At 40.9% G+C, this 25,237-nt stretch overlaps 2 protein-coding genes across 4 annotated transcripts in view; one reads left to right on the forward strand and one right to left on the reverse strand.

Moving 5' to 3' along the window:
• Prr11 (proline rich 11) lies at window positions 1-19,289 on the reverse strand. Of its 2 annotated transcripts, none has more exons than XM_051188300.1 (10): window positions 18,836-19,289; window positions 14,657-14,788; window positions 11,727-11,877; window positions 11,349-11,471; window positions 8,992-9,261; window positions 6,962-7,060; window positions 5,540-5,655; window positions 4,019-4,078; window positions 3,836-3,932; window positions 1-545 (listed from the first exon to the last, which is right to left on the reverse strand). In XM_051188300.1, the coding sequence occupies exons 1-10, from the start codon at window positions 18,928-18,930 to the stop codon at window positions 480-482; spliced, it is 1,209 nt and encodes a 402-aa protein (XP_051044257.1). In that variant the 5' UTR covers window positions 18,931-19,289; the 3' UTR covers window positions 1-479. The 2 variants fall into 2 exon arrangements, with proteins under 2 accessions (XP_051044257.1, XP_051044184.1); XM_051188227.1 differs by having other exon boundaries at window positions 18,751-19,289.
• Window positions 19,275-25,237, forward strand: part of Ska2 (spindle and kinetochore associated complex subunit 2) — a 16,374-nt gene continuing 10,411 nt past the window's right edge. The window contains exon 1 of one of the 2 annotated variants that reach the window (XM_051188478.1): window positions 19,275-19,416. In XM_051188478.1, the coding sequence (XP_051044435.1) occupies window positions 19,384-19,416 (33 nt within the window). In that variant the 5' untranslated portion in view covers window positions 19,275-19,383. The remainder of the gene's footprint in view (window positions 19,417-25,237) is intronic. The other variant, XM_051188399.1, reaches the window with a different exon arrangement.

Raw genomic sequence — 25,237 nt, forward strand, 5'->3', positions numbered from 1 at the left:
TTAGTATTTTTTAACATATTTATTATTTTGTGTGTTGAAGGGAGCATATATCATAGTGTCCATGTGAAGGTCAGAGGGCACCAGTGGGGGTCAGTCTTTCCTTCCCTCCATTTGTGTCCTGGGCATTGAATTTGGCTCATGAGACTTGGTGGCAAGTGCCTTTACCCATCGAACCATATCACCAGCCCCTATGGAATTAAATCTGAACAGCCAGCCGCTCTAACCCAAACTGGGTAATTCCAGGATAAACATTTCTTTACAAATTGCATCGTCCCATCTGGTTCCCTTACCATCATGACCACAAGAAATTGTTTAAATGCTCTCATTATGCCACAGTATGTGTAGGTCCCATATATACTCACTCTGAGTCTTCAAGCAGAATTACATTTGTAGAGCTATACAAATTTTAGTACATTAAAGTTTAGGGGGTTTGATCTATCATTGTATGGATCCCTCCATGGAGTCACGCGGAGTCGGCCTCAGTTTTCATCAAAGCTGCTTGTAGGAAGTGGCAGAGGCTGAGTAGGGCTTTGAGGGTGAGCCAGCTACAACAAAGAAAGTCACGGAACATTAGTGATGTCCCTATGACCAGCACAGGTCTTCTTCCTTATCAATGGAGCCTTGAAGGCAGCACTGAATTCCTAGCTACCTTCCCTAGCTTTCCTGATACAGATAGAAGCTGACAAGCCCTTTGTCCTCAGCCTGTCTCCTTTGGCCTGAGATGTGAGTACACATTACAAGAACCACTGCCATTGTGCACCGTAAGGAGAAAAGCCAGGCATTACGGTTGGAAGAGAGCATGAAATGGTGGCTCATGTCTGGAATCCCAACACTTGGCAATCTGAGGCTGGACTGATACAAGTTCGAGGTCAACCTGGGCTACATAGTGAGATTCTGGCTCAAAATTGAAACCAAACAACAACAAAACGAAACAACAGTAAAGGACTAAAGAGCAGCAAGGACACGAGGAAGCAGTTGCACTAGCCATGGACTTCCTATTTCCCAAAGTTTCAGCTGAGAAATATGAATCCCAACTGGGTCAGCCAGGTAAGACTCTGTCTGAAAAAACAAAATGAATTCTGGTGGTTGCCGATTTAGTTCAAAATAGAGTGTTTGCTGAGCAATTATAAGGCCATCATCTTAAAAAACAAAGGCCAAGAGCCAGAAATGATGGCTCATGCCTTTAATTCCAATACTTGGGAGGCAGAGGCAGGTGGATCTCTGTGAGTTCAAGTCCAACCTGGTCTACAGAGCTAGTTCCAGGAAGGGCTCCAAAACAATACAGAGAAACCCTGTCTTGAACCCCCCCCCCCAAAAAAAAAAGGCTGAGCAGTGGTGGTGCACACCTTTAATCCCAGTACTCAGGAGGCTCAGGCAGAGAAATCTCTGTGAGTTCTAGGACAGTCAGGGCTACACACAGAAACCCTGTCTCAACAAACAAAAACGACAAACTTCCAAGAAAAATTAGTTCACTCTTGGAGGGAGGGATATATTTACAGTGATCCACTTGTCTCCATCTTCTGAATGTACCACCAATGCCCAACACCTGGCTAATATATATAATATATATATTTAATATATATATTACTAGATATATATATTAAATATATATTATATGTGTGTCATATATATCATATATATCATATAATCATATATGATCATATAATATATATATATACACATATACATATGAATTGATATTTTTATTAAACTCTCTGTGGTCAAATCACTGTCACCTGTGGTTGGGCACAAACTCTAGGTAACTTTGCTTTATAGTTAATGGAAACATAAGGGCTGAGTGGGAAAGTCATTCTTTAACAAATTTACTACATATCTTCCTACTAAGTGGATTTTTGGTAACATAACATATGGCAAAATTTCATCTGTGATTTTGCTGTTGCACAACACTTGGGTTTATTACTCTTATTATATTTCATCTGTTTCCATGGTTCCTGGTACATTGTACTAGTTATTGTGTGGGGCAAGGGCAGCAAGGGTCCTAGTGCTAACAGAGAAAGAAATGGTTAAGGCCCTCTGTGAGGCCTTTTCCCTCCCCCCTCCCCCTTTTTTCTGGTTTTTCGAGACAGGGTTTCTCTCTAGCTTTGGAGCCTGTCCTGGAACTCGCTCTGGAGACCAGGCTGGCCTCAAACTCACAGAGATCCACCTGCCTCTGCCTCCTGAGTGCTGGGACTAAAGGCGTGTGCCACCAATGCCCCATGTCCTTTTTCCTTTATCAGGAGTCTGTAGTACTTCTGTCCATGGGAAGAAGGAACTATAGTGTTCAAAGCCACAAAGGCCAGCAACCAAGCCCCAGCATTCCAGCGTGGAAGGCAAGAGATGTCTTCAGAGCCAGAAATACAGGAAATCAGGAAGACTAAGACAAACAGGTATGGAAATGAGACTAAGATCAGCCACTCTTCTTGCTTTTTCATTGTGTTCATCAAGTAGGTAATGATGGAGAAAACTGTCCAACCTTTTCCTGTTAATAGCGTATAGCACAGCTAGACTCATATCTCCATCCTGTCTGTCACCTGTCACTTTTCAGCTTACCATGTAGGTCACTGTGCCTCTCAGTATGAGACACTTATAATAACATGCTGTTCTTTTGTTGCCTAGGCTTTCTCCTCTCTGGCATTTATGGTAGGATAACTCTTTCCTTGTTAATGCCTATTTATTCTTTAGTTGTCTCAAATCATTACCTATGGAAATCTCTAGCCCATCTGGGCTATCATTTCCTGTTTCTGGTTCCCACCAAACCTTGTTCCTTTCCTTAATAGCACTTACTATGGGATGAGACAGTAAGAGATTATTTGATTTTCCACTGGACTGAAAGGTTCAAGGCAGCAGATCTGTACCAGCCTTTTCTAACCATTCTAACCCTGATACTCTAGCACAGTGCTTACCACACAGGAAGTGCTGGATAAAATCCCTTAATGGAAACTGAACCATTAGACATTCATTAACAAAGGGGAAATGATAATGCTAGCTGTATATTATAACAGTCTTTCTCCATAGAATTTTATAATACCAAATAATTAAAGCATGTTACAAAGCATACAGAATGAAAAGTTATCATTCCTTGATTTGTTTGTTTGCCTTCACAGTATTAGAGGCTGAACCCAGGGTGCCCATTGTGCTAGGTAAGAGCTCTGACACTGAGCTACACTTCCAGCCTCTTACTGATGCTGCTGCCACCTCCTCTTCCTCCTCCTTCCTTCTCCCCAGAGCATAGTTAGCATCTTTAACAGCCATCTTTCCCACTATTCTCTTAGATACTAACACACTGGTAATTTTCCATTCCCCTATGACTGTTCTCTTGTTAAATATATGATGCAGCCTGACCCTGGAAGAGTCCCAGCAGCAGGCTTATTGTATAGCAACTTCTCTTATAGCAGAACAGCTGCATTCTGCTTGGAAGGACGTTCTGCCTCCCTCGCATCCTCCCTTTGGCCCATTTCTCCTCTACTTAAACCCTGTGGTTATGTTCAATAAACAAGACTTGATCAGAGTACTGTCTTGTCTCTATCTTTTGCCATCTCCTGTCCCCTCACTCTCCCTCCCTTCCTCAGGGTCCCTGTCGACTGACCCCGAGGGCCAGGGCAGGGGTACCTAACGAGACCCTCTTTCAAAATATATAAGTAAATAAATATTTTAGACTGTGATTCTGAACAAATTAGCGTGTTCTCCCTCCCTCCCCCTTCCCTCCCTCCCTCCCTCCCTCGCTCCAGTGCTTGGCCCAGAGCCAGGCCCTCATACATGCTGGGCTGCACTTTCAGCACTTACAGAAATTATTGTTCAGGACTTGGTTTGGGTTTTAGGTTTTCCACAGACTCACCTGAAACTTTCTCCTTAAGGCTCGAGTCATGACTGGAGTCAGTCCAGTTCCTGTTTCCATATTTTCTTTATTGGTGAGAGGGGTCCCACCTGGGCTCCTACAAAAGTGCGGAAAGGTTCAGAGCCGTGTCTTATCCCCACTTTTTGAGCTGACTTGGGACGTATAAGGGTAAGAGACTGTTACCTGTCTACATCGACTTTTCTCAGCAGCTTTCGCAGGTCTAGTTGGTTTTTACCTGGAGTACTGAGGGTAAAGACATAAAAATTAAACTTTCCAGATTTCTCCACTTTTCCAAAAACAGGTCAATTTTATAGGCAAGTTCCTAGACAATAGTTCTTTTTGTCACACTAAGAAAACAGAAGCTGGGTGGTGTGGCACAAGCCTTTGATCCCAGTGCTTGGCAGAGGCAGGCAGATCTCTGTGAGTTCAAGGTCAGTATGGTCTACAAAATGAGTTCGAAGTCAGTCAGGGCTACATAGTAAAACCCTTATCTTCAAAAAAAAAAAAAAAAAAAAAAAAAAAAAGAAAAAAAGAAAAAAGAAAAAAATTCAAAAGAAAAAACAGATAATACAGTTCATCATGCAGAAAAGGCATGTCAGTAGGTACATAGGGCTCAGGTTACACTGTACCCATGGTTGGGAGTCAGAGAGATTAATGAACTCTAAAACCAAAAATGTGGGTGTGTGCCTTTGTGCCACAGTTCACATGTAAAAGCCAGAGAATAACTTTTAGATTTGGTTCTATGTACCTCATAGGTCCCAGGGATTGAACTCAGGACTTCAGGCATGGCAGCAAACACCTTAACTGTTGAGCCATCTCACCAGCCCCAAATCTGGAAATTTGAAAAATGTCTATTGGTTTAAACAGGGTGTCATGTAGCTCAGTGGCCTTGAACTCACTATCATAGCTGATGATGACTTTGAACTCCTGATCTTCCTGTCTCCATTCCCAAGTGTTGGGAATATAGGCATGTGCCACCACACCTGGCTAAAAAAATCCTTGTCAGTATTTTATTTTTGCCTTAAATATGTTATTAAATCAGTGGTATGTCAGCCTTTTGGAGGAGGCAATAAAGAAGTGATCAAGAAAAAAAAAAAAAAGACTAGAATTATAAAAATTAAACCAAGTAACAACAACAAAATTATTCAATGTTATTAGTAGGTGTCTCTAATAATGGATTAACTATTAGATTGAGAGTTGAATGAATTACACAGATCCAAGGGGATTACATGAGTTCTGTAATTTTTCTATAGTGAGCATATGTAACTTTAAAAGTTAAAAATACAGAAGGGTGTAAGGCATGTTTAACCACAGCACTTGGGAGGCAGAGACAGATGGATGTCTGTCTCTGGGCAACCTGGCCAGCCTGGGCAACATAGTGAGTTCCAGGACAGCAAGTGAAATCTTGTCTTGAGACAAACAAACAACACAAAACAAAAAGTTACAAATGGGTAAAGACCCTTGCTGCATAAGCCTGACAGCCAATGTCTGATCCCTGAGAATCCGTGAAAGGTGCAAAGGAAAGAAAGACAGCTCCACAGGGTTGTCTTCTGACCCACACACAAGGGCAGTGGCCTGAGAACATATTTCCCTACCCCAATATACACATACGACAATAATAAATTACATTTAAATCTTAAAAAGAAGCAAAAGAAAATCAGCGTCTTAAGTAGAATGAGAGCATAGTAAGGTGCAATTCCTTACATTAAGACATTTTTAACCCGTGTTGATAACACCCTGGAGTTGGGTTTCAGAGTAACACGCTGGAGGTCAGAGATGGTAACTAGTGGATTCCGTTCCTCTGGTGGTGATGGTAAAAGCTTTAAAGGAGACATTAAAGACACATTAAAATATCACTCTAATATAAACATACCAAAACACCAAATGTTTGACTGCCAGAGTGTACATTTTCCATTTATAGGATCAAAGGCTCTCTCTCACCCCCCACCCCACCCCCATCTCCCCATCCCACCCCCACCCCCGTCTCTCTGGGGTTTTATTACATAGGATCCCATTGGTTTGAACTGGCTGGCATGGCATTTACTATGGTATGGCCTTGAATTCAAAAAATCCCCCTGCCTCAGTTTAAGTGCCAAGACTACAGGTTACTACACCTATCTACTATGTTTTTATCTATAGTGTGTCTCTCAGGCCAGCTTCTTGACTTCCTGTGTACCCAAGGATGACTTTGAACTCCTAATTCCAGTGTGTTAGGATCAGTAATGTACAACATTGCATCCATCTTAAATGTGAGATGTGTAGGGGTGTTTATGATGGATGTGTGTATACATGCTCGTGTGTGTGTGTGTGTGTGTGTGTGTGTGTGTGTGTAGGGAGGTCAGGGGTCAATGCCAGACTTCTTCATTATCACATTGAGACAGGGTCTTTCACTGAACCTGGAGCTCACTGATTGGCTAGACCTGCTAGCCAGTGAGTTTTGGAGACTGGACTGTTTCTACCTCTCCAGTGTTAGGAGCACAGGGGGAGCTGCTGTTTTTACATTGGTGTTGGGGCTCTAACCTTAGACCCTCATGCTTGTGTGGCAAGCACTTTACCAACTGAGGCATCTCTTCGGCCTGTTTTTTGTTTGTTTGAAGGTTTGTTTTAAAGATTGGAGATTGAACCTAAATGCTCTGTCATTGAACTGTTTACAGCACCAACAGAATGACTTCTATATATAAGGTTTGCCATATTTTCCCAAAGGAACAACCAAGTTAAAAAATTAATACGCAAGGCATGGCACTGTGTTCCTAACACTTGTGAGGTTTAGGTATGGTGTATTCAAGAATTTGAAGCTGGCCTGGATTAAGTAGCAAGAAAAAAACACACCTGTGAGCTTGGGAGACACTTTAGTTGGTATCATGTTTATAGTGTTAATCCCAGCACTTGGGAAACAGAGGTAGGAGGATCTCTGTGAGTTTGAGGCCAGCCTGGTCTACATAGCGAGGACCAGGACAGCCAGGGCTACATAAACAAATAAATAAAAGTAAGGTAGAAAGCAATGGAAGACAGCCTGTATTAACCTCTGGCCTCCCTGCACCCACAAACGCACAAATATAACACATACACAAAACAGCCTCTACCCCAAAAGAAAGAAGGCCTTGTGTGTGTGTAGTGACATCTTACCTTCTTCCTTTCTTCAATATTCTGTGTCTTTTTTAATTTTACAGTGAGTAGATCTTTAACTGTTATATGCATGGGTCCATCTTTCTTTAATGGTTCAGTCTTAAGATACACAGAGAAGTCAGAATTAAAATTGGCATCAGGACATCTAGTGAAATCTAAATCCAAGTTTACTTTGTAAAGATTCAGAATTGAAAGTTAACTTGTTATTGTTACTTATGTGTTTTTGGTTTTTGCTTTTCCCCTACCATTATTTTTGAAACAGGGTATTGCTATGTAGTCCTGGGCTGCCTTAGTACTCCATATATAGCTTAAACTGGCCTCAAACTCATGGCAATACTCTTGTCTCAGCTTCCAAATGATGGGGTTATAGGAATGTACCACCACACCTGACTAAAGTTAATCCTTATTTGCCCTAAGGATTAAATACACTCTATGGCAGCAAAAGAATGACAGGGGTATGAATGGGTGGGGGTGGGGGTTTGGGTGGTTGGAGTGATGCCAGAGTAACTTAAAAATGTTTTGTAGATGGGCTGTGGTGGTGCATGCCATTAGTTCCAGCACTAGGGCCGCAGAAGCAGGCATATCTCTGAGTTCGAGTCCAGCCTGGTCTACAGAACAAGTTCTAGGACAGGCCCCAAAGCTACAGAGAAACAAAATTTTTTATTTGGAGATAGAGAGATGGCTCAGTGGTTATGAGTAGTTGCAAAGCCGAGCATTGGTTGTGCATGCCTTTAGTCCCAGCACTTGGGAGGCAGAGGCAGGTGGCTCTCTGTGGGTTCAAGGCCAGCCTGGTCTCCAGAGCTAGTTCTAAGACAGCCTCCAAAGCAATACAGAGAAACCCTGTCTCAAAAAAAAAAAAAAAAAAAAAAAAAAAAAAGGTAGTTGCAGAAGACCTGAGTTCTGTTTCCAGCACCCATGACTCTCAATCATCTATAATTCTATAACTCCAGTTACGGGGGATCCAATGCCTTCTTCTGGCCTTTTTAGGTACCAGGCATGTACATGGTACACATACATACAAGTAGGCAAAAAAAAAAAAAAAACCCTTTCACATAAGATGAAATAATTTTAAAATTAAAAGTATATATATTGTAATGTATATTCATATACAAACTGCTTTTATGTATATGTACTACATGTATGTTTAGTGCCTTTGGACCTATAAGAGGATGTCAAATTTCCTGGAACTAGAGTGATAGATAGTTGTGTCCTACCATATAGGTGCTAGGAACCAAACCCTGGTCTTCTGCAAGAGCAGCAAGTGTTCTTAACTGCTCAGCCATCTCTCCAGTTCTTCTGTACCAGAATTTTCTTTGTATGTTTGTTTTGAGACTGGTCTCAAACTCCCAATATAGCCATAAACTCACTATGTAACCAAAGATGACCCTGAACTCCAGATCCTTCTACTTCTACCTCCCAAGTGCTAGGATTAGATATGTGTTCTAGCCTTGGGAAGAAAACTTTCAAAAAGTACAATTGGAGCAAAGCATAGTGATGTGAGTGTATGTATATATACATATGTGTGTATATGTATATTTTGTGAACTACAGTCCAAGTTCCTCAAAAGCTGAACAAGTTAGAGGCTAGCCTGTGCTACATAGGGAGTTCTAGGCCAGTCAGGCCTACAAATCAAGATCCAGTCTCAGGGAACAAATAAACAAAAACTGCTAACAACAAAAGCCTAAAACAAAACGAAGAACAAAAGACAATTACATTGGTATGGTGACATACAGCCGTAATGCCAGTTACTCAAAGGCTAAAGCAGAAGCATTGCTTGAGTCTAGCAGCTCAAGACCAGCTTGGGCAATATAATAATACTATATTTAAAACCAAAATCAACCCCCACCCCCCAAAAAAAATCAGCAAAAATTTTTATAACTAAAATCAGAATAATTAACAAAATTAAGACATAGAATCAGACTAAAATATAGCCTCTATATCTAGGCCTTTGGCTCAGATTTGAAAGGCAGCTTGACATTATTCCTGTATTAGAGTCTAGCTAAAATACATTGTTACTGATCCTTTCTTACCTGAAGTGCTTTAGTAGAACCAGATTTTCTGAGCAGCAATGGTGCTAGGGGTGGTGGTGGAGGAGGGAGAGGAGGAGGTGGAGGAGGAGGTGGAGGAGGAGGTGGAGGAGGAGGAGGTGGAGGCTGACAGGTTGGTTGCGGCTGTGTGGGAGGAAGTACAGTTGCCGATTCTCCATGGGTTGTTGGAGCACAGGCTGGCATATTAGTAAGCTTATTGCTCTTGCCACACGTATGACAACAGCTTGAATAAGAGGAATTTTCTGAGATGGTCTGGAAGATAGCATATATGGCAAACCAACAATAGATTAATTTGATTTGGTGGTGTGCGTTTGGGTTTTCTCCCTCCCTCCCTCTCCTCCCTCCCTCCCTCTCCTCCCTCCCTCCCTTCCTCCTTCCCTTCCCTTTCTTTTCTTTCTTTTTTTTTTTTTTTTGAGACATTTCACACTCTGGCTCAGGCTAGCCTGGAACTCAGTCAGGCTGACCTTAAACTCAAGTTAAATTGTTTCCCCAGCCATCTGCGGTTAGTTCCCAGAACAAATGGGGCAACTCACAACCATCTAACTCCAGTTCTAGGAGACCTGATGCCCTCTTCTGGCCATCACACCCACACAATCACACCCAGGCTTTGTTTTTGTTGTTCTTGTGAAGATCACACTAACAACTGGTATATTATTATGTGTGTAATAATTTGTGTATGTGTGTTCTTATATACACAGATAAGTACCATGAATATCTGTATCTGTATATCTCATAAGGATACTTCTATTGACTTAATGAGCTAATTAGCTGATTAGCTATTTTGAGATGAGGATCTTGCTAATTAGCAAATCTGGCTTTGAACTCCTAGGCTCAGGTGACCTCTTTGCTTCAGCTTCCCTAGCAGATAGGACTATAGGCACATATCACCGTGCCCAATTGAAAAAGTATCACATTACATGTTTTAACCACACATGAAACATCCTACAGAATCCTAATGCCATCTCTTTCTATTCCTCTATATATTTGTTTAATGATATGTTCTTTTTGTTTGGGTTTTTGAGACGGTCTCATTCTCTAGCTTAGAGTGGCTCAGGATTCGCTGTGTAGTCTCTGCTGGGCAATCCTCATGCCTGAGCACTACCACACCTAATGAAAAGTGTAGACACTGACTGCAGGGGGATTCTCAGTGTCCTTCTGTTTCTTCTGCTTTCTGCTAGGCTGAGGATTGAACATAGGATATTGTGCATGCTAGACAAACAGACTAACACTGAATTGCACCCCCGGGCTCATAAATGTTACATTCACACACTCACCGCACTTGAGTATTTATTATTTGCAAAATCTCCCTTCCCTCACATTGGGCATTGTGCTTGGGAGTTCATATAGCAGGCAAATGCTTTATCACTGAACTATATCCGTAGTTAAAAGTAACTTTTGTGAGACAGGGTCTCATGTATTGAGGTTGGCCTTAAAGTCCCTACGTTGCAGGGGATGACCTTACATTTAATCCTTCATCCTTTACCTCCTAAGTGCTTAGATTACAGGTGTATACCACCATGGCTGATTTATTATGTAGTACCAGGGTCTCCTGCATGCTAGTTGAACATTCTACCAACTGAGCCCAACTCTCATTACTTTCTGTTGAAAACAAAAGGATTTTTAGAGATGTATTTACTTTGTGTTATATATGAACATATGCACTATGTGTGTAAATGCCTGCAATGTTCAGAAGAAGGCATTAGATTCCCTGGAACGAAAGTTACAGGCAGTTATGAACCACCCAATGTGGGTGGGTGCTGGGAACTAAACCTGGGTAATCTGCAAATGCTGCAAATGTTTTTAAGCACAGAGCCATTTCTCCATTCCCTCCATCTCCTTCACCATTCCCCATAAAAGTTATATTAATTTATGTTCTTCTCAATAATGTAAGAAAGTATCTATTCTTCCAGATCAACGTTGCTCATTGAAATTGCTTTTGTACTTCTATTTTGTGTGGCCGAGACCATTAATTGTTTCCAATAACATTTAAAAACAGTTTTTGATTTTAATTATGTGGTTGTGTGTGTATGTATACACATGAGTAAAGGTGCCTATGGAGGCCACAGGGGCTAGATCTCTTGAAGCTGGAGTTACAGGCAGTTGCAAGATTCCCATTGCAGGTTCCAGGAACCAAACCTGATCCTCTGCATGAACAGTACACACTCCTAACTGCGGAGCCTTCTCTCCAGTGCCCCATTATAATTTTGCCTTCTTTGTAAAAGGAAGTCTTTCTGCCTGGCATGTGAGGAAATAACAAAATGTGCATATCCAGAGTCTTTTTCTATTATAATAGCCTTTTCAGACAAAATATCTGGATTTGTGTGTTTAGCAATACCAACCTTCAGTGTTTCTTGAAGCTTGCATAATTCACTTTTCAAAGCACAAAATTGTTGTTTTAGACTGTGAAGGTCTCTGTGGTAGACTCGGGAAGGGAAGATGGCATCTTTCAATACTTCTAAACTCTGAAATTGATAAATAAACAAGCCTGAATCTAATGAGCCGCATGCTAAAGAAAGTGTTGCCACATATGTCTTATGTAAGTAAAGATAGGTATAATCTCACAAATTAACCCTATCCAAGCTTAGCCTCAGGCATATGTCAAGCCCAGGCACAAGAACATGAATACTACGTATGCAGAATAAAAACAAAAACTAAGCTGGTTTCCATAGTGTAGTGGTTATCACGTTCTCCTGAGAACAGGTTTATGAAATCTATACCTGGGCCATACAGGTCTGACAGCAACTGTATATGCACCATACTCTATTCGTCCAAAGATTTATTGTGTCTTTGATGTTAGGAAATCTGAAGTTCCAAGAGTATCTTAGCCAGTTTCTGCTTTGGGGTATATCAGTTGAAGAAGTAACCACTCTGTGGAAGAAACATTAAACAAAACAAATAAAAAACTGTAGGTCTTGGCTGGGCATGGTGGTGCACACTCAGAAACCAGAGGCAGGAGGATGGATATGAGTTCAAAGCAAGCTTGTTCTACACAGTAAGTTCCAGCACAGTCAGAACAATATAGTAAGATCCTGTCTCAAAAAAGAAAGAAAGGACACCCCTGTTGCAGAGTCATACTATAAAACCAGGTGGATCTCTTCCAGTTCTAGGCCAACCAGGGCTGCATGGTGAGACTGTCTCAAAAAACAAAACGCTACCCCCCCCCCAAAAAAAAAAAAAAAAAACAAACAAACTTAGGTCAGACTAAATGCTTTTAACTAAGTAATTAATTGGGATTACTTATTTTAAATTCAATTACTTATTTTGGTGCTGGGAAGTGAATCCAAGGATGTATGCTAAGAATATATTCTAGCAACAAGCTATACCTCATATCACAAATAGCTAGTATATATTATTACTGAGGACCAGGAACTAACTCACTGAATGTCTGACTAAATGACTTTCTGTTATTTTTTTTGAGGCAGGATCTCATTATTTTGTTCTAACTGCCCTAGAACTGGCTATGTGAGCCAAGCTTGCCTTGAAATTACACTAATTCTCCCGCTTCTTGTTTCCTGAATGCTGGGATTTTAGGTGTGTGCTAAAGATATCTTTAATCTATCTATCTATCTATCTTTTTTTTTTTTTTTTTTTTTTTTTTTGGTTTTTTGAGACAGGGTTTCTCTGTATTGCATTGGAGCATGTCCTGGAACTCACTCTGTAGACCAGGCTGGCCTTGAACTCACAGAGATCCATCTGCCTCTGCCTCCCAGTGCTGGCATTAAAGGCGTGTGCCACCAACACCTGGCAGCTTTGTTTATTTTTTTGATTAAAAAAATAAATTTATGCACTGGAGAGATGGATCAGAAGTTAAGAGCACTGACTGCTCTTCCAGAGGACCATGGTTCAATTCCTAGCCCCATATGGCAGCTCCCAACTGTCTGTGACTCTAGTTCCAAGGAGTCCAACACCCTCAAACAGAAGACAAAACACCAATTCGTATGAAATAAAAATGAATTATCAAAAATAAATAAATAAATTTATGTGTATGTATGCTGTATCGGTGTGACTGTGTACAGTGTGCCGTGTGAGGAGGGTGAGAGATGTCTGGCAACTAGAGTTGCAGGCAGCTGTGGGCTAGTTCATCTGAGTGCTCTTAACCACTGAGCCAGCTCTCTTGCCTATATATTTATTTTTTGAGATAGGATCTATTTGCCATTATGTGGGAATATAGGTATGAGCTACAAAGCCTCATTCTTATGTATTTATTATTCATTCATTCATTTATTTGAGAGGGCTTAGAGTGAAGGGTATACATTGCTCAGCAGTTTTTTGTTGTTGTTTGTTTCTTGTTTCCATGTGTGACACTCATACCAAAAACACCAACAATAAAATAAGCTGGACGGTGTGGTACATGCCAAGCGACCAGAGGAGAAATGGGAGGGATTAAAGCAGGAGGGTTTCCAAAAACACAAAGCCAGGCTGGGCTACAGTCAGTTCCAGGGTGGCCAGGACTGGAGACAGAGAGACTTCCAAACAAAAGCAACAGAGAAAGAAACTGTCATCCCACACAGAGACCCTCTCTCAACAAAAATCAAAACAGGACCTATCACTGTCAACAAAAGAAGGTGGAAAGGTTGTAAGAACAACAACGGGGGACACAAAGTGTAAGTTAGTAAGAAAACTAGCACCTGGGTAGGGCGGCGGTGGCACGTACCTTTAATACCAGTGCCCAGGAAGCAGAGGCAGGTAGAGCTCTGTGAGTTCAAGGCCAGCCTGGTCTACAGAGTGAGCTCCAGGACAGCCAGGGCTGTTACAGAGAAACCCTGTCTCAAAAAAGAAAACTAGCACTTTTCAATCCCTGGAACTCAGCTGTTCTTTCAATAATACATTTAACTTGTGGGTCTCAAGGAATAAATGACCAACCTTAACAGAACTGTGGTTTCATTCCAGTTCTATGCCCCTCTCTCATTACTTAGTTGGTAGGACTATACAATTAAAATAAACTGAAAAAGAGAAAACAGGTACTTTGGGTTTGAATATAATTCCTTCTGATTCTTACTTCATTTGAACACATTCTGGGGGGGATGGGGTTCGAGACAGGGTTTCTATCTAGCCCTGGCTGTCCTGGTAGTCACTCTGTACACCAGGGTGACCTCAAATCTCAGAGGTCCCCTTGCCTCTGCCTCTGGAGTGCTGGGATTATGATCTCAAGTAGTAAGGCTTGGAGGCAAAGTCCTTCACCTGCTGAGCCTTCTTGCTGACATTATGTACTTTTCTTTTTTGAGACAGGGTCTTCCTACAAATTCTTCAGTTGGCCTTGAACTCACAGAGGCCTGCCTGCCATTGCCTCCAAAGTGATGCCATTTAAGATTTGTGCCACCATGCCCTGCTCCTTTTCTTTGTCTTGTTTTTTTGAGAGAGGGTCTCCCTCCATAGTCCAGGCTGGCCTGGAACTCACTATGTAGCTCAAGACAATCTTCAACTCTCAGCAATTCTCCTGCCTCATCCTCCTGAGTCATGGGATTACAGTTAACATGAGCTACTGTGGCCAGCAATAATTTTGGTATAAGCATATCTCAAATTTTCCATGGGACATATCTAACAATGATTTATTAGAGGATGGAATTCAAATTTGAGTGGGTGTTCTATGTTATTATGGGGTGAACTGGCAACCATACAAATTTTTTTGGCTTCTGTCACACCTTACCTTTCTGGTGTGGGTGGTGGAGGGGGAGATGTCAAGAGCTTAGGCTGAACCCGGGAGGCTTCTTTTTTCTTAAAGAATCGTTTGGCTTTGGCTCTTAGCTTTCTTCTTCGCTGTTTGAACTTAGGCATGTTTCTGTAGAGAAAAATTTGAAGTTAAAAAAAAAATTATGAATACGGGTGTTTTGTATCTGTCTTTTGCACCATTTGTATGCCTGGTACCTTCTGAGGCCAGAGGAGGGCATCATGTCTCCTAGAAACTAGAGTTATAGATGGCTGTGAGCTGCCATGTTCAGCTGGGAACTGAACCTAGGTATTCTAGAAGAGCAGTTAGTACTCTTAACCCTCAGAGTTATTTCTTTAGTACCTGAAACATATGTTTTATTAAAGAAAAAGGAATACATATAGAAAATGTATAAACCTTCAGTCCATGCTGGGTGTTGGTGGCACATGCCTTTAATCCCAGCACTTGGGAGACAGAGGCAGGTGGATCTCTATTAGTTTGAGGTCTACAGAGCTAGTTCCAGGTCAGGCTCCAAAGCAACAGAGAAACCCTGTCTCAAGAAAACCAAAAAGTAAAAACAAACAAACAAACAAACAAACAAAAAAAAAAAACCCAAAAAGCCTTCAGTGTATAGTTCAATGATATGATATAGGAAATTTATATACCTGTAATCTCACCACAAGGCAGGCAGATAAGGATAGTTTCAGTTATCTAGTGAGTTCAAGGGCAGTCTGGGTACATGTCTCAAAACACCAAAACAAAACAAAACCAGAGAGAAGAAAACATCACCAGCATTCACAAGGACGAAAATGTAAACTCAGATTGAAAATGTCTCTGAGGAGTTTCCTTTGAATTTACATTAGTCTTTCACTCTGATTTTGTTGTATTTATTAAGTCAAATGAATTTCTCTTTAGTCTCTGCAACCTCTCTTTTCCAGCTGGAGATCAAACCCAGGGCTTTGCACTTGCCTAAGCAAATGCTCTAGTACTTCCTTTTTAAAAAAGTCATTTTGAGACAAGATCCTATGCGTCCCAAGCTGTCCTTCAAATTCCCTATATAGCTAAGAATGCCTCCTGCCTCTACCTGACTGCTGGAATTACCTTGAGACTGGCGATATCAAAATGAGTTTATGTAGTGCTGGAGATCCAAGGCGAGGCTTTCTGTGCACCAGGAAAACACTTTACCAACTGGCTATGGTACTTAGAGATTCCTTTCCTTATAATAGGAAAAGGGTAGTGGATTATGGTTTGATGTTAAAAAGATAGATTTGTGATTCAGCAACATATAATGAGTATCTACTATGATAGGCAGATATCTCAGTGGGAAGGATCATTTATAAAATTACTCCCTTAAATGTGGGGTACATTCTACTTTTACTCTGTTAATCTTTAGTCTCCTCAACTGACAAGGAGGAGTCTAGTCCCAGTTTTATACAAAAATAAGCTGAGGGTTAGATTAGATATCTGCCTAATGTAATACAATAAAGTATAAACACACAGACCTGTAAGTCTTCAGAGTCCATAAATTTTTCTAAAAGACTATGGGGCAATAGTAACTTAAATAGGCTACATACAATTAGCCAAAATCAAAGGCCTGTTTAATACTGTTATTTTGAAGCACTGAAGATACTATTTAATATATTTATGCTGTAGTATATATCGTTTTTTGAACAACAACAACAAAAGTCTGGGTTGGTTTGATCTGAAGCTCCAAAAGGGCATTGCTAATTTTAGTTGCTGATCCCTGAGGAACAAAGATGCTGTTATTCAAGCAGCAGACTTGAAAATAGTCTGCCTCAAACTTAGATTTGAGTAGGAAACATCAGCCTTTGAAACACACATTAACTGAGTGGTGCTGTGCATAGGCAGGTGGATCTATGTGAGTTCAAGGCCAAACTGCTCTAATAGCTTCTTCCAAGCCAGTTACAGCTATCTAGTGGGAGCCTGTTGCCTGACAAGTTAATTCCACTTCTGTTTACTTGGTAACCTTTTGGAAATAGATATTTGCATATACTGCCCAGCATTCAGATTATCAGAATACCTCCTCACTTCCCTTTACAGGTTATAAAAACTGGGAAGTGCTTGGTATCAGTAGCCTCTGTAGTTCCAGAGGCTAATCCTCATGCCAAAGGGTAATAGAGAAGAGAGTAAAAACATTTATTGGACTGTCAAATTTATAAGATGCATTTTATTTTATTTTTGAGACAGGGTCTTGTTATGTAACACAAGATGGACAGGAACCCAAGACCCTCCTGCCTTAGCCTCCTATATGCTAGGATTATAGGCACACAAAGCTTACAAAATCATGACTGACCTCAAACTAGATGTAGCCCAGGATGACTTCAAACTCCTGATCTTTCTGCCTTCATCTTCTAAACGTTAGGGTTATAGTTGTATGATTTCTTACCCGCCTACATTTGATTCATCTATTTCTTTGCCTTACAACATAGCAAGCATATCATGTTTTTTTGTTTGTTTGTTTTGTTTGTTCAAGACAGGGTTTGTAGCAGTCCTGGCTGTCCTGGAACTAGCTTTGAGGATCAGACTGGGATAATAGGTGCATGGTACCACCTCCCAGCTACATTATATGTTTTACTCAATAAAGGAATGAAGGATATCATCACTTTCTAGTATTAGCAATGATTCTCATTTTACTTAAGCAATATCCTCTAAGTTTAGCACAACTGAGTGGTAAACATCTCTCTTTCTCTCTCTCTGTATGTGTTGTTGGTGTTGTTGTTGTTGTTGGTGTGCTAGTTATTCCAGATCATATCTTTTTTTTCCCCTCTGTATTGCTTTGGAGCCTGTCCTGAAACTCACTCCGTAGACTTGGCTGGCCTTGAACTCAGAGAGACGCCTGCTTCTGCCTCCTGAGTGCTAAGATTAAAGGTGTGCACCACCATTGTCTGGCACAGGTCCTATCTTTGTAGTTTAAGGGTGCATAAAAAAAAACAAACCAAAAAAACAACAACAACAACAAAAACAAAACAAAACAAAAAAACCCCAAAAAACCGAAACTTTCCAAGTATGAAGATTCAACAAATAACAGAATCTAGCTCAATTGGAGAAGGGCTGACCTCACATAAAAGACACCCTTAGTTTAATCCCAGTTTCACATCAACTGTCGTGTTGGCACGGTCCGGTCCTGAAATCCCAGAACACCAGAGGTGGAAGCAGGGGGTTTGGAGTTCAGGGTCATCCCTTGCTCCAGCCAATCCTTTGCCAACTTGGGTCACAAAAGCCTGTCTCGGAACACTAATTAGTCTTCGGCATGAGTTGACACTGCTGCTTCTGTTAAAACTCCACCAGTTACATGAAAAGCTTTTTTGCTGGGGACACTTCTAAAGCTGAGGCAGCAGCGGAAATGACAGTTGCCATTTCATCACCAACGTTCTAAAACACATTTTTACACCCACATAAATCACCTCTAGCCAAATTAAATTTCCATTACCAATTCAGTTGTTTCACCTTGATTACTGCCATTTTCCTATAGTTAATTTTGTTTTATTGTTAAATACTTCTTTCACCCGACCCCTGGTTCATTCTTGTGTCCTTCTTAGAGTGACCACGGGTTTTTAATGTCACCCAGCACAGTACTGACATATAATAAAAGGGTATAGTTTTTTAAATCGATGTGAGAAGTAACTCTGCATCAAAGAACCTGTCAAAAAACAAAACAAAACAAAAAAACAAAAACGAAAACAAAAACAAAACATTCCTCCACAAGCCTAAATGTGCTGAAGAATCGTGGGTCAGAGCAATCGGTTAAATATTCTTATCCAGTAAATTTGAATGGACGCCTATATTGTCACTAGCGGCCAAAGAAGCCAGTCACTAGTCGGTGGGTCCACTTAAAAATAGTAACGAAAAAGACTGAGCAAAAAGCAACTGCTTCAAAACATATATTGCAGAGTGTTATATAAAAATGTGGCTCAGATATTGCTAGCGGAGCTGCTGTCCTGCTCCAAACCTTTTCTTTCCCTCCCAGCCTAGCGCAAGACCTACCACCTTCAATCATAAGAACCCAATCATCAACAGTCCGAGCAAGGTAAGAAGGGACCAGGTAACAAAGAAAGAATCGTCACTGCACTTACTAGTCTAAAAGCCTGAGGATTAGATGAAGTTCGGGCCGGAGAGCCTCTTCCAAACCATAAAGAAAAATTCAAAATTAAATCCTCATCGAGGAGTGACCAATCGTAGACGTGGTCTCTGCAGGGTTCGTTGTCCTGAGAGGCTCCAAGCACAAACTGGATTACTATTGGCTGAGACCGCATCACATCCTGGCCAATCGGAACTGAGGCGCTTCTGGTATGAATAAGGGAAGGCGGGCGAGAAGGGGCTGGGAAGCCGGAGAGAAAAGAAGGTGTGTCACGACGCCTAGGCCGGCAGTGGAAGCTCTTATGTCATTGGCTACTGCTGCTTCGGAGTACACCAATCGTAAACTCTTTCCCAAGTATGAAATTGAAAGTGGAGAACAGTAGGCAGCCAATGGGAATAATCACACATTCAGCAGCCAATCCGCCTACGGCGTTTTGTGTCTTTGCCCAACAGGAAAGTGTGTTTCATAGGGAGGGGCGTTACCCAATCGCCAATGGGCGGGCGCCGGCGGAACGGACGAGCCAATGAGCGCGAGATGTTGAGTGACAGCTGTCCAATAGAGACCCTCAGTGCTAGGAGGGCTTGCAGCTTAAGCGCCTCCGCGGTCTGAGGAATGTCAACTATTCAACATGGAGGCGGAGGTCGATAAGCTGGAACTGATGGTGAGTGGAGAGTGAATGAAACCTACAGGGTAATTTGTTTGCTCCACCAAAGGCCTAGGAGGTAAGGCGCAATTTGGAGCCACCGAAACTCTGGATGGTGGAGTCTGGGATCTGAATCGAGTTCCCTCCTCTTGCATCGAAGCGAACCACGGCCGCCGTGGTCTCTTAACCGCCGCGGGGGAAGGGGTTACATCCGGGGAACTCGTGAGGGAAATGGCGGGAGATGTGGAGGGTGTGGGCCTTTGTAATTCCCTGGTCCTTGCTTTCCCCTCCCCCTGCTCCCGGTACAGACGCCGTCTCATGCATTTCCACCTTTCTCCCCCAAATGTGACTGGAACGGCTTTTAAAAGCTCTGCGGAGGAGAGAGGTCGTTCACGTTTCCCGGAAAGGGGCGATGGAGGATGAGGTGGGGCAGAAGTCCAGGGGCGCCGAAATTCGGGCTCCACTCTTCACCACCTCGCAGGCGAGCTGGGACGGTCTGAAAGAGGACGCTAGACTTGCAAGAGAAACTTCTCCGCGATCCCGCTGAGCCGGCTCCGTGCAGCTCGGAGGTGGCGAGGGAGAGGAGCGAGCCGCGGGCACCGAGCCCGGAGCTCCTTTCAGGAGCGCGCGTGCGGCACGGCGCCAGGCCAGGCGGGTTGCTTTTCCTGCCCACTTTCTTTCCTCTGTGCAAGTAGAGCTCGGGACGAAGGACCTCGGTGGACGCTGGCGCGTGTGGCGTGGCCTGCCTAGGGGCCTTCTAGTTTTCTCGGGGAAGGTTTCGCCTTTACCCCTCTTTATTCTCGCCCTCCCATCTTTGCACTGGCCGCTTGATCGCCGCGCCTTTTTTAGTTCCCTTGTTCTGTCTTCTTTTGCATGATCACTTTTCTTCCATATTGGAATAGCTTCCTGAGAAATACAGAATGTGAAGGAATCATTGAGCCACCCCCCCTTTTAAAAAAAAACAAGATTGATATTTAAAAGTAAAACACTTATTTCTTCGCCCGTAATCTGTCCTTCCCTTTGCATAGGTACCCATGTGTGTGTGCTAATCTCTCCAAAGAATGCCTTTAGTTTGTAACTTCTGCCTTGGGAGGGACTTTGGGGTGATCCTGGAAGATAGGGAGTACCACCTCCACCCCCACCCCATTCCCACTCTAGAAAGTGTGAGGCCTCCATTTCTTTTCCCTTCCGTTAATTAATTCAAGTGTTTCACATACTTTTTTATTAGAGGGCTTTCATTTATTTTAACATGGTATTTTAAACTTTCTTTGTGGAGGGAGTTTGGGGACGTGGGGGAAGGGTGGGGAGAATTTTGTGCAGCTTTCCAAATCTTGAAAAATGAATATTTGACTTACAGGGTTTTTTTGTGTGGTATGTGTGTGGTATTATTAGCATATTAAAACACACAGAACATTAAATATTGTGGTTAGAGTCTGTAAACAGACACGTAAATTCTTTTGTTGCTTTCCCACGTTATGAAGTCCTTCCTTTGGAGTTTAGGTGGAGATAGTTTTGCCTTGTTAGAGACTAATTATGTTTTTAACAGGTTATTTTCTTTAGTTGGTTGATCAATTTCTAAGCTTTATTTAGCCTTTCCAGTATAATCAATACTCAGACTTTTAAAAAATATTGAACAGATTATCTTAAGGAAAACACAAATAAATATCCTGCAAAAAGTAAATTTGGAAGATATGTGGTTGATAAACTTTAACCATTTTAGATATTGTATAAATTATGGGGTAGCTTTAAAAGTTCCATTTGTGGCATTTCCTGAAATACATTCATGGTAGCATTTAAATTTTCCAAGTTATAATTTTCATAATCAAGGGTTTAAAAAAACAAATTCTTTTTTATCATAATTTTCAACATTAACTTTAGCTTTTTATTGACCTTAGCAAAAGACATCTCATCTTCAAATGTACCATGTTCTTAGAAGAAAAAAAATGTTATCTGTTGTCATTGCTGTTTCTAAGTCAAAGGTAAATGATGTAAAAGTCTTTACATAAAAGATTTGATAAGGAGCTCTTGGATATATAATAGGAGAGCATGACATTGTAAAGACAAAGACAATCGTTAGCCTAACACCGTTAAAAATCTAATCTGAATGGGTTTATTTTTCATATTTTTCTTGTGTTAACATCTAATTCAGAAAATTAAATTTGCCTTTTAAAAACTTGGCTAGCAGAGTTAAATCACAAATTTGATTTTTGTGGCCCAGGATCTGAGGATAAGTATCCTATGTTCCAATTGTTCTGATTGCATTTTTTAGTAGGTTTAATCTGTCTATGTAGCTGAACTGGACCACTTAAAGGAAGGTCAGTGAAGATAATGGGAATATATTTTTACATCAATCAACATTACTAATGGTGGAATAAGCTCATTGTAGGGTAATCTTTGTTCCCTTCAGTTACTGATTGAGTGGTAATTGGCTCCTGTCCTCCCTTTGTGATATTCCTAGGGTCTGTTCACAAAAGCTAGTGTAATATGATACTTGGATTCTGTTTCTTGGTTTACATTTGACCTTTTTTTTTAAAAAAAGACACATATTTATTATGTATACAGTGTTCTGCCTGCAGGCCTGAAGAGGACACCTGATCTTTTAGATGGTTGTGAGCCATCATGTGGTTGCTGGGAATTAACTCAGGACCTCTGGAAGAGCAGCCAATGTTCTTGACCACTGAACCATCTCTCTAGCCCTTACATTTGACTTTTAAGGAAACTTATTTTACCCCTCTCATTATTTTCTCGATATTTCTGAGTTTGAAGGGAATGGATATGCTTTTCTTCATTACATAGGACATTTTAAGAGTTAAGCTGAAATAGCAAACATCTTCCTGCCTACCTAGTATTAGGTTAGGTTGAGTTAATGTCCTGCTAAGAATATATCAGTTCCCTGGTAACCTTTTTCCTTTTTGTATTAGCCTCAATAAACTCTGGAGTTAAAGTGGCACAAAATTTAAGTGCTGTGTGTGTCTCTATGTATGTGTATATGTGCGTGTATGTACGTGGATGTATACGTGTATTAGATTCCATAGAGATAAATTGGGTATATAGTCATTTGTTTTCTCTCTCTCTTTTTTTATGATTATGAGTGTTCTGCCTGCAAGTTTGTATGTTTGTGCACCACAGGTGTGCCTGGTGACCAAGGAGGTCAGAAGTGGGCATTGGATCCCTTGGAACTGTTAGGGATGATTCTGAGCCACCAAGTGGGTGCTAGGAATCGAACCCAGGACTTCTACGGGAACAAGTGTTTTTAACCACTGAATCATCTCTCCAGATGATTTGTTTTCTTTGAAGTAATTATTCAAAGAACTTGCTTTCTGTGGTAGGTTAACAGTTGCTTTGGAAGAGGAGTTAGCCAACATAACGTTCCAGTAGAGAACGGAAATATTTTTTTCATTCATTTGATGTCCATGTTAATTACTAAAGGCTTAGGACATATTACAGAATTCCTTTACATCTTTTCGTGTTTGTGTTTGAATGCTGCTACTTACAGGTTAGTTATCTAAAACCAGTCACTTGGGCTTTAAGTGTTTTGCTCTTCAAAAAATAAACCTTGGTATAAATGTTTTTAGGTTTTGGATGTCTTCTAACCATTAATAGCAACTCAGTTTTAAAGTCTTTGCACACTGACACTTGCAATCCTTTCCTGCTCACTACTGCTAGCGAATGCTCTGACTTTATTGCACTACTGTACTTTACAGCTAGCAGTGCAATAGTATTGTCAAAGCATCCGAAAGCAGGTCACACACCTTTTTTGGTTCTTGTCTTACATCTTTAGTATTTGGGATACATTTTCTCTAACTTTCAGTGCTGAAAACTAATTTTGTTACATGTATATTTTGAAAAAGTCATCATTTGAATAAATTCATGACTGTATTGCACTGAATAAATTCATTACTGTATGTTTAAAATCATGGCTTGTCTGAATGAATAGTGCTTTGTAATTTGCTTCCTTTTGTAACAGACATGGATGTGTTCTGACAACTCTTAGGTCTCATTAGATTGTATGAATTGGAAAGTGATAAACAGTCTCATGGTAACACTATGGTAATACTACTTTGGTAACACATTAAGTCTTAGTATTAATTTTGGTATTATATAGGAAATGCTTCGATTTAAAACTTAGGAAGGGAACTAAAGAGATGGTTCAGCAGTTAACAAGACAGAGGATTTGAGTTCTCTTCCCAGTGTCCACATTAATAGCCACTTGTAATTCCAGCTCCAGGGGATTTGATGCCATCTCCTGGCCTCTGTAGGCCACAGATGCAAAGTCACACATTGATACATACACAATAATAAAATCTTTAAAACTTAAAAATGTTTGATTATTATGATTATAAAATATAAATCATTTTTTGGTAATGCTTAATTACATCTTAATAATTAGTAAAATTCTAAATTTCAGGTGTACACTTTGATGAGTTTTGGTAATGTATACAATCATGAAACTACCTCTACTACTAGATATAAACCATTTTCATTATATTGAAAAGTTCCTTTGTACCTGTCTGCAGTTTCTTCTCAAATAATAGTTTTTTTCTAAAAATTTCTTATGAATGGGCTAATACATTATTTGGTCTTTATGTTTGCCTTTTTGCACTTACTGTAACTGCTTTTGTCATTTTATCTTTGTTGAATTCATTGATAATTGACTCACTTTTATTGCTGAGTAGTATTCCGTTGTATAAAGTGTGACAAACTGTTGGGTCATTTCCAGGCTTTGCTTGTTGAATAAAATTGTTGCAAGCATTGAGTAATTTTGTGTGGACTTAATTTCTTATTTCTTTTGTGTAAATGCTGAGAAATGGGATTACTGGGTACTGTGAATTTTGTTTTTTTGTTTTTTTCCAGAGACAGGGTTTCTCTGTGTGGCTCTGGCTGTCCAGCAACTCCCTCCGTAGACCAGGCTGGCCTGGAACTCTGAGATACACCTGCTTCTGCCTCCCAAATGCTGGGATTAAAGGTGTGCACCACCACTGCCTGGCTATATGTTTGATTTTGTAAGAAATTGCTAAAATCAGCTGGTTAGTGGTAGCACACACCTTAATCCCAGCACTCGGAAGACAGGGGCAGGCGTATCTTAGAGTTTGAGGCCCAGCCTTGCCTATGGAGCTAGTTCCAGAATAGCCAGGGCTACACAGAGAAACCCTGTCTCAAAAAATGCAAAAAAAAAAAAACCCAAAAAACAAAAGGGAAAAAACCTTTTTCATAGTTACCTTAATGCTATTGAACCTTTTTCATGTGTTTATTTGCAACAGATGTATCTTTAATGTCTTAAAAGTCTTCTGGCATGCATGCATACATGTACATATGTCCATCCATGTAAACTACAAACATATGCACATATATTTTTCTCAATCCAAGGTCTGTAATATTAATATTGGGGGTTGGAGAGATAGCATAGTGGTTAAGGGTGTTTCCTATTCTCCCAGAGAACTGAAGGGTGCTTCTTAGCACCTAGGCTGGGCCTCTGTGGACTCCTTCACACATGTGGCAAAGATATATAGACATACACAAACACATAAATTTAAAAGATTTTTATGTGTGTTTGCTTGCTTGGGTTTATAGACAGCACATGCATACAGGAGCCAGTGGAAGCCAAAAGAGGGTTCTGTTTCTCTTCTGAAACGAGTTACAGATGGATGCTGAGAACTGAATGAACCTAGATTCTTTCTTAACCACTCCAGCCCTCAAATTAAATCTTTGCTTCTGACAGGTAGGTACTCGGGATGGATGTAGCTAGGTGAAGCATACAGGAGGCCCTGGGACCAGACCCTGGCACTACCTAAAATAGGATAGTGGAGGCACATAAATTGGAGGATTAGGATTTCAAGCT

Source organism: Phodopus roborovskii, unplaced genomic scaffold (assembly GCF_943737965.1).
Source record: "Phodopus roborovskii unplaced genomic scaffold, PHOROB, whole genome shotgun sequence".
Classification (NCBI taxonomy): domain Eukaryota; kingdom Metazoa; phylum Chordata; class Mammalia; order Rodentia; family Cricetidae; genus Phodopus; species Phodopus roborovskii.

Coding starts and splice junctions, on each gene's coding strand:
- Prr11 (XM_051188300.1), bottom strand. CDS start 18,930: ATGCGGTCTCAGCCAATAGTAATCCAGTTTGTGCTTGGAGCCTCTCAG. Junction 11,878..14,656: donor CCACCACCCACACCAGAAAG/GTAAGGTGTGAC, acceptor TTTCTTCCACAG/AGTGGTTACTTCTTCAACTG. Junction 4,079..5,539: donor CGGGTTAAAAATGTCTTAAT/GTAAGGAATTGC, acceptor CTTTACCCTCAG/TACTCCAGGTAAAAACCAAC.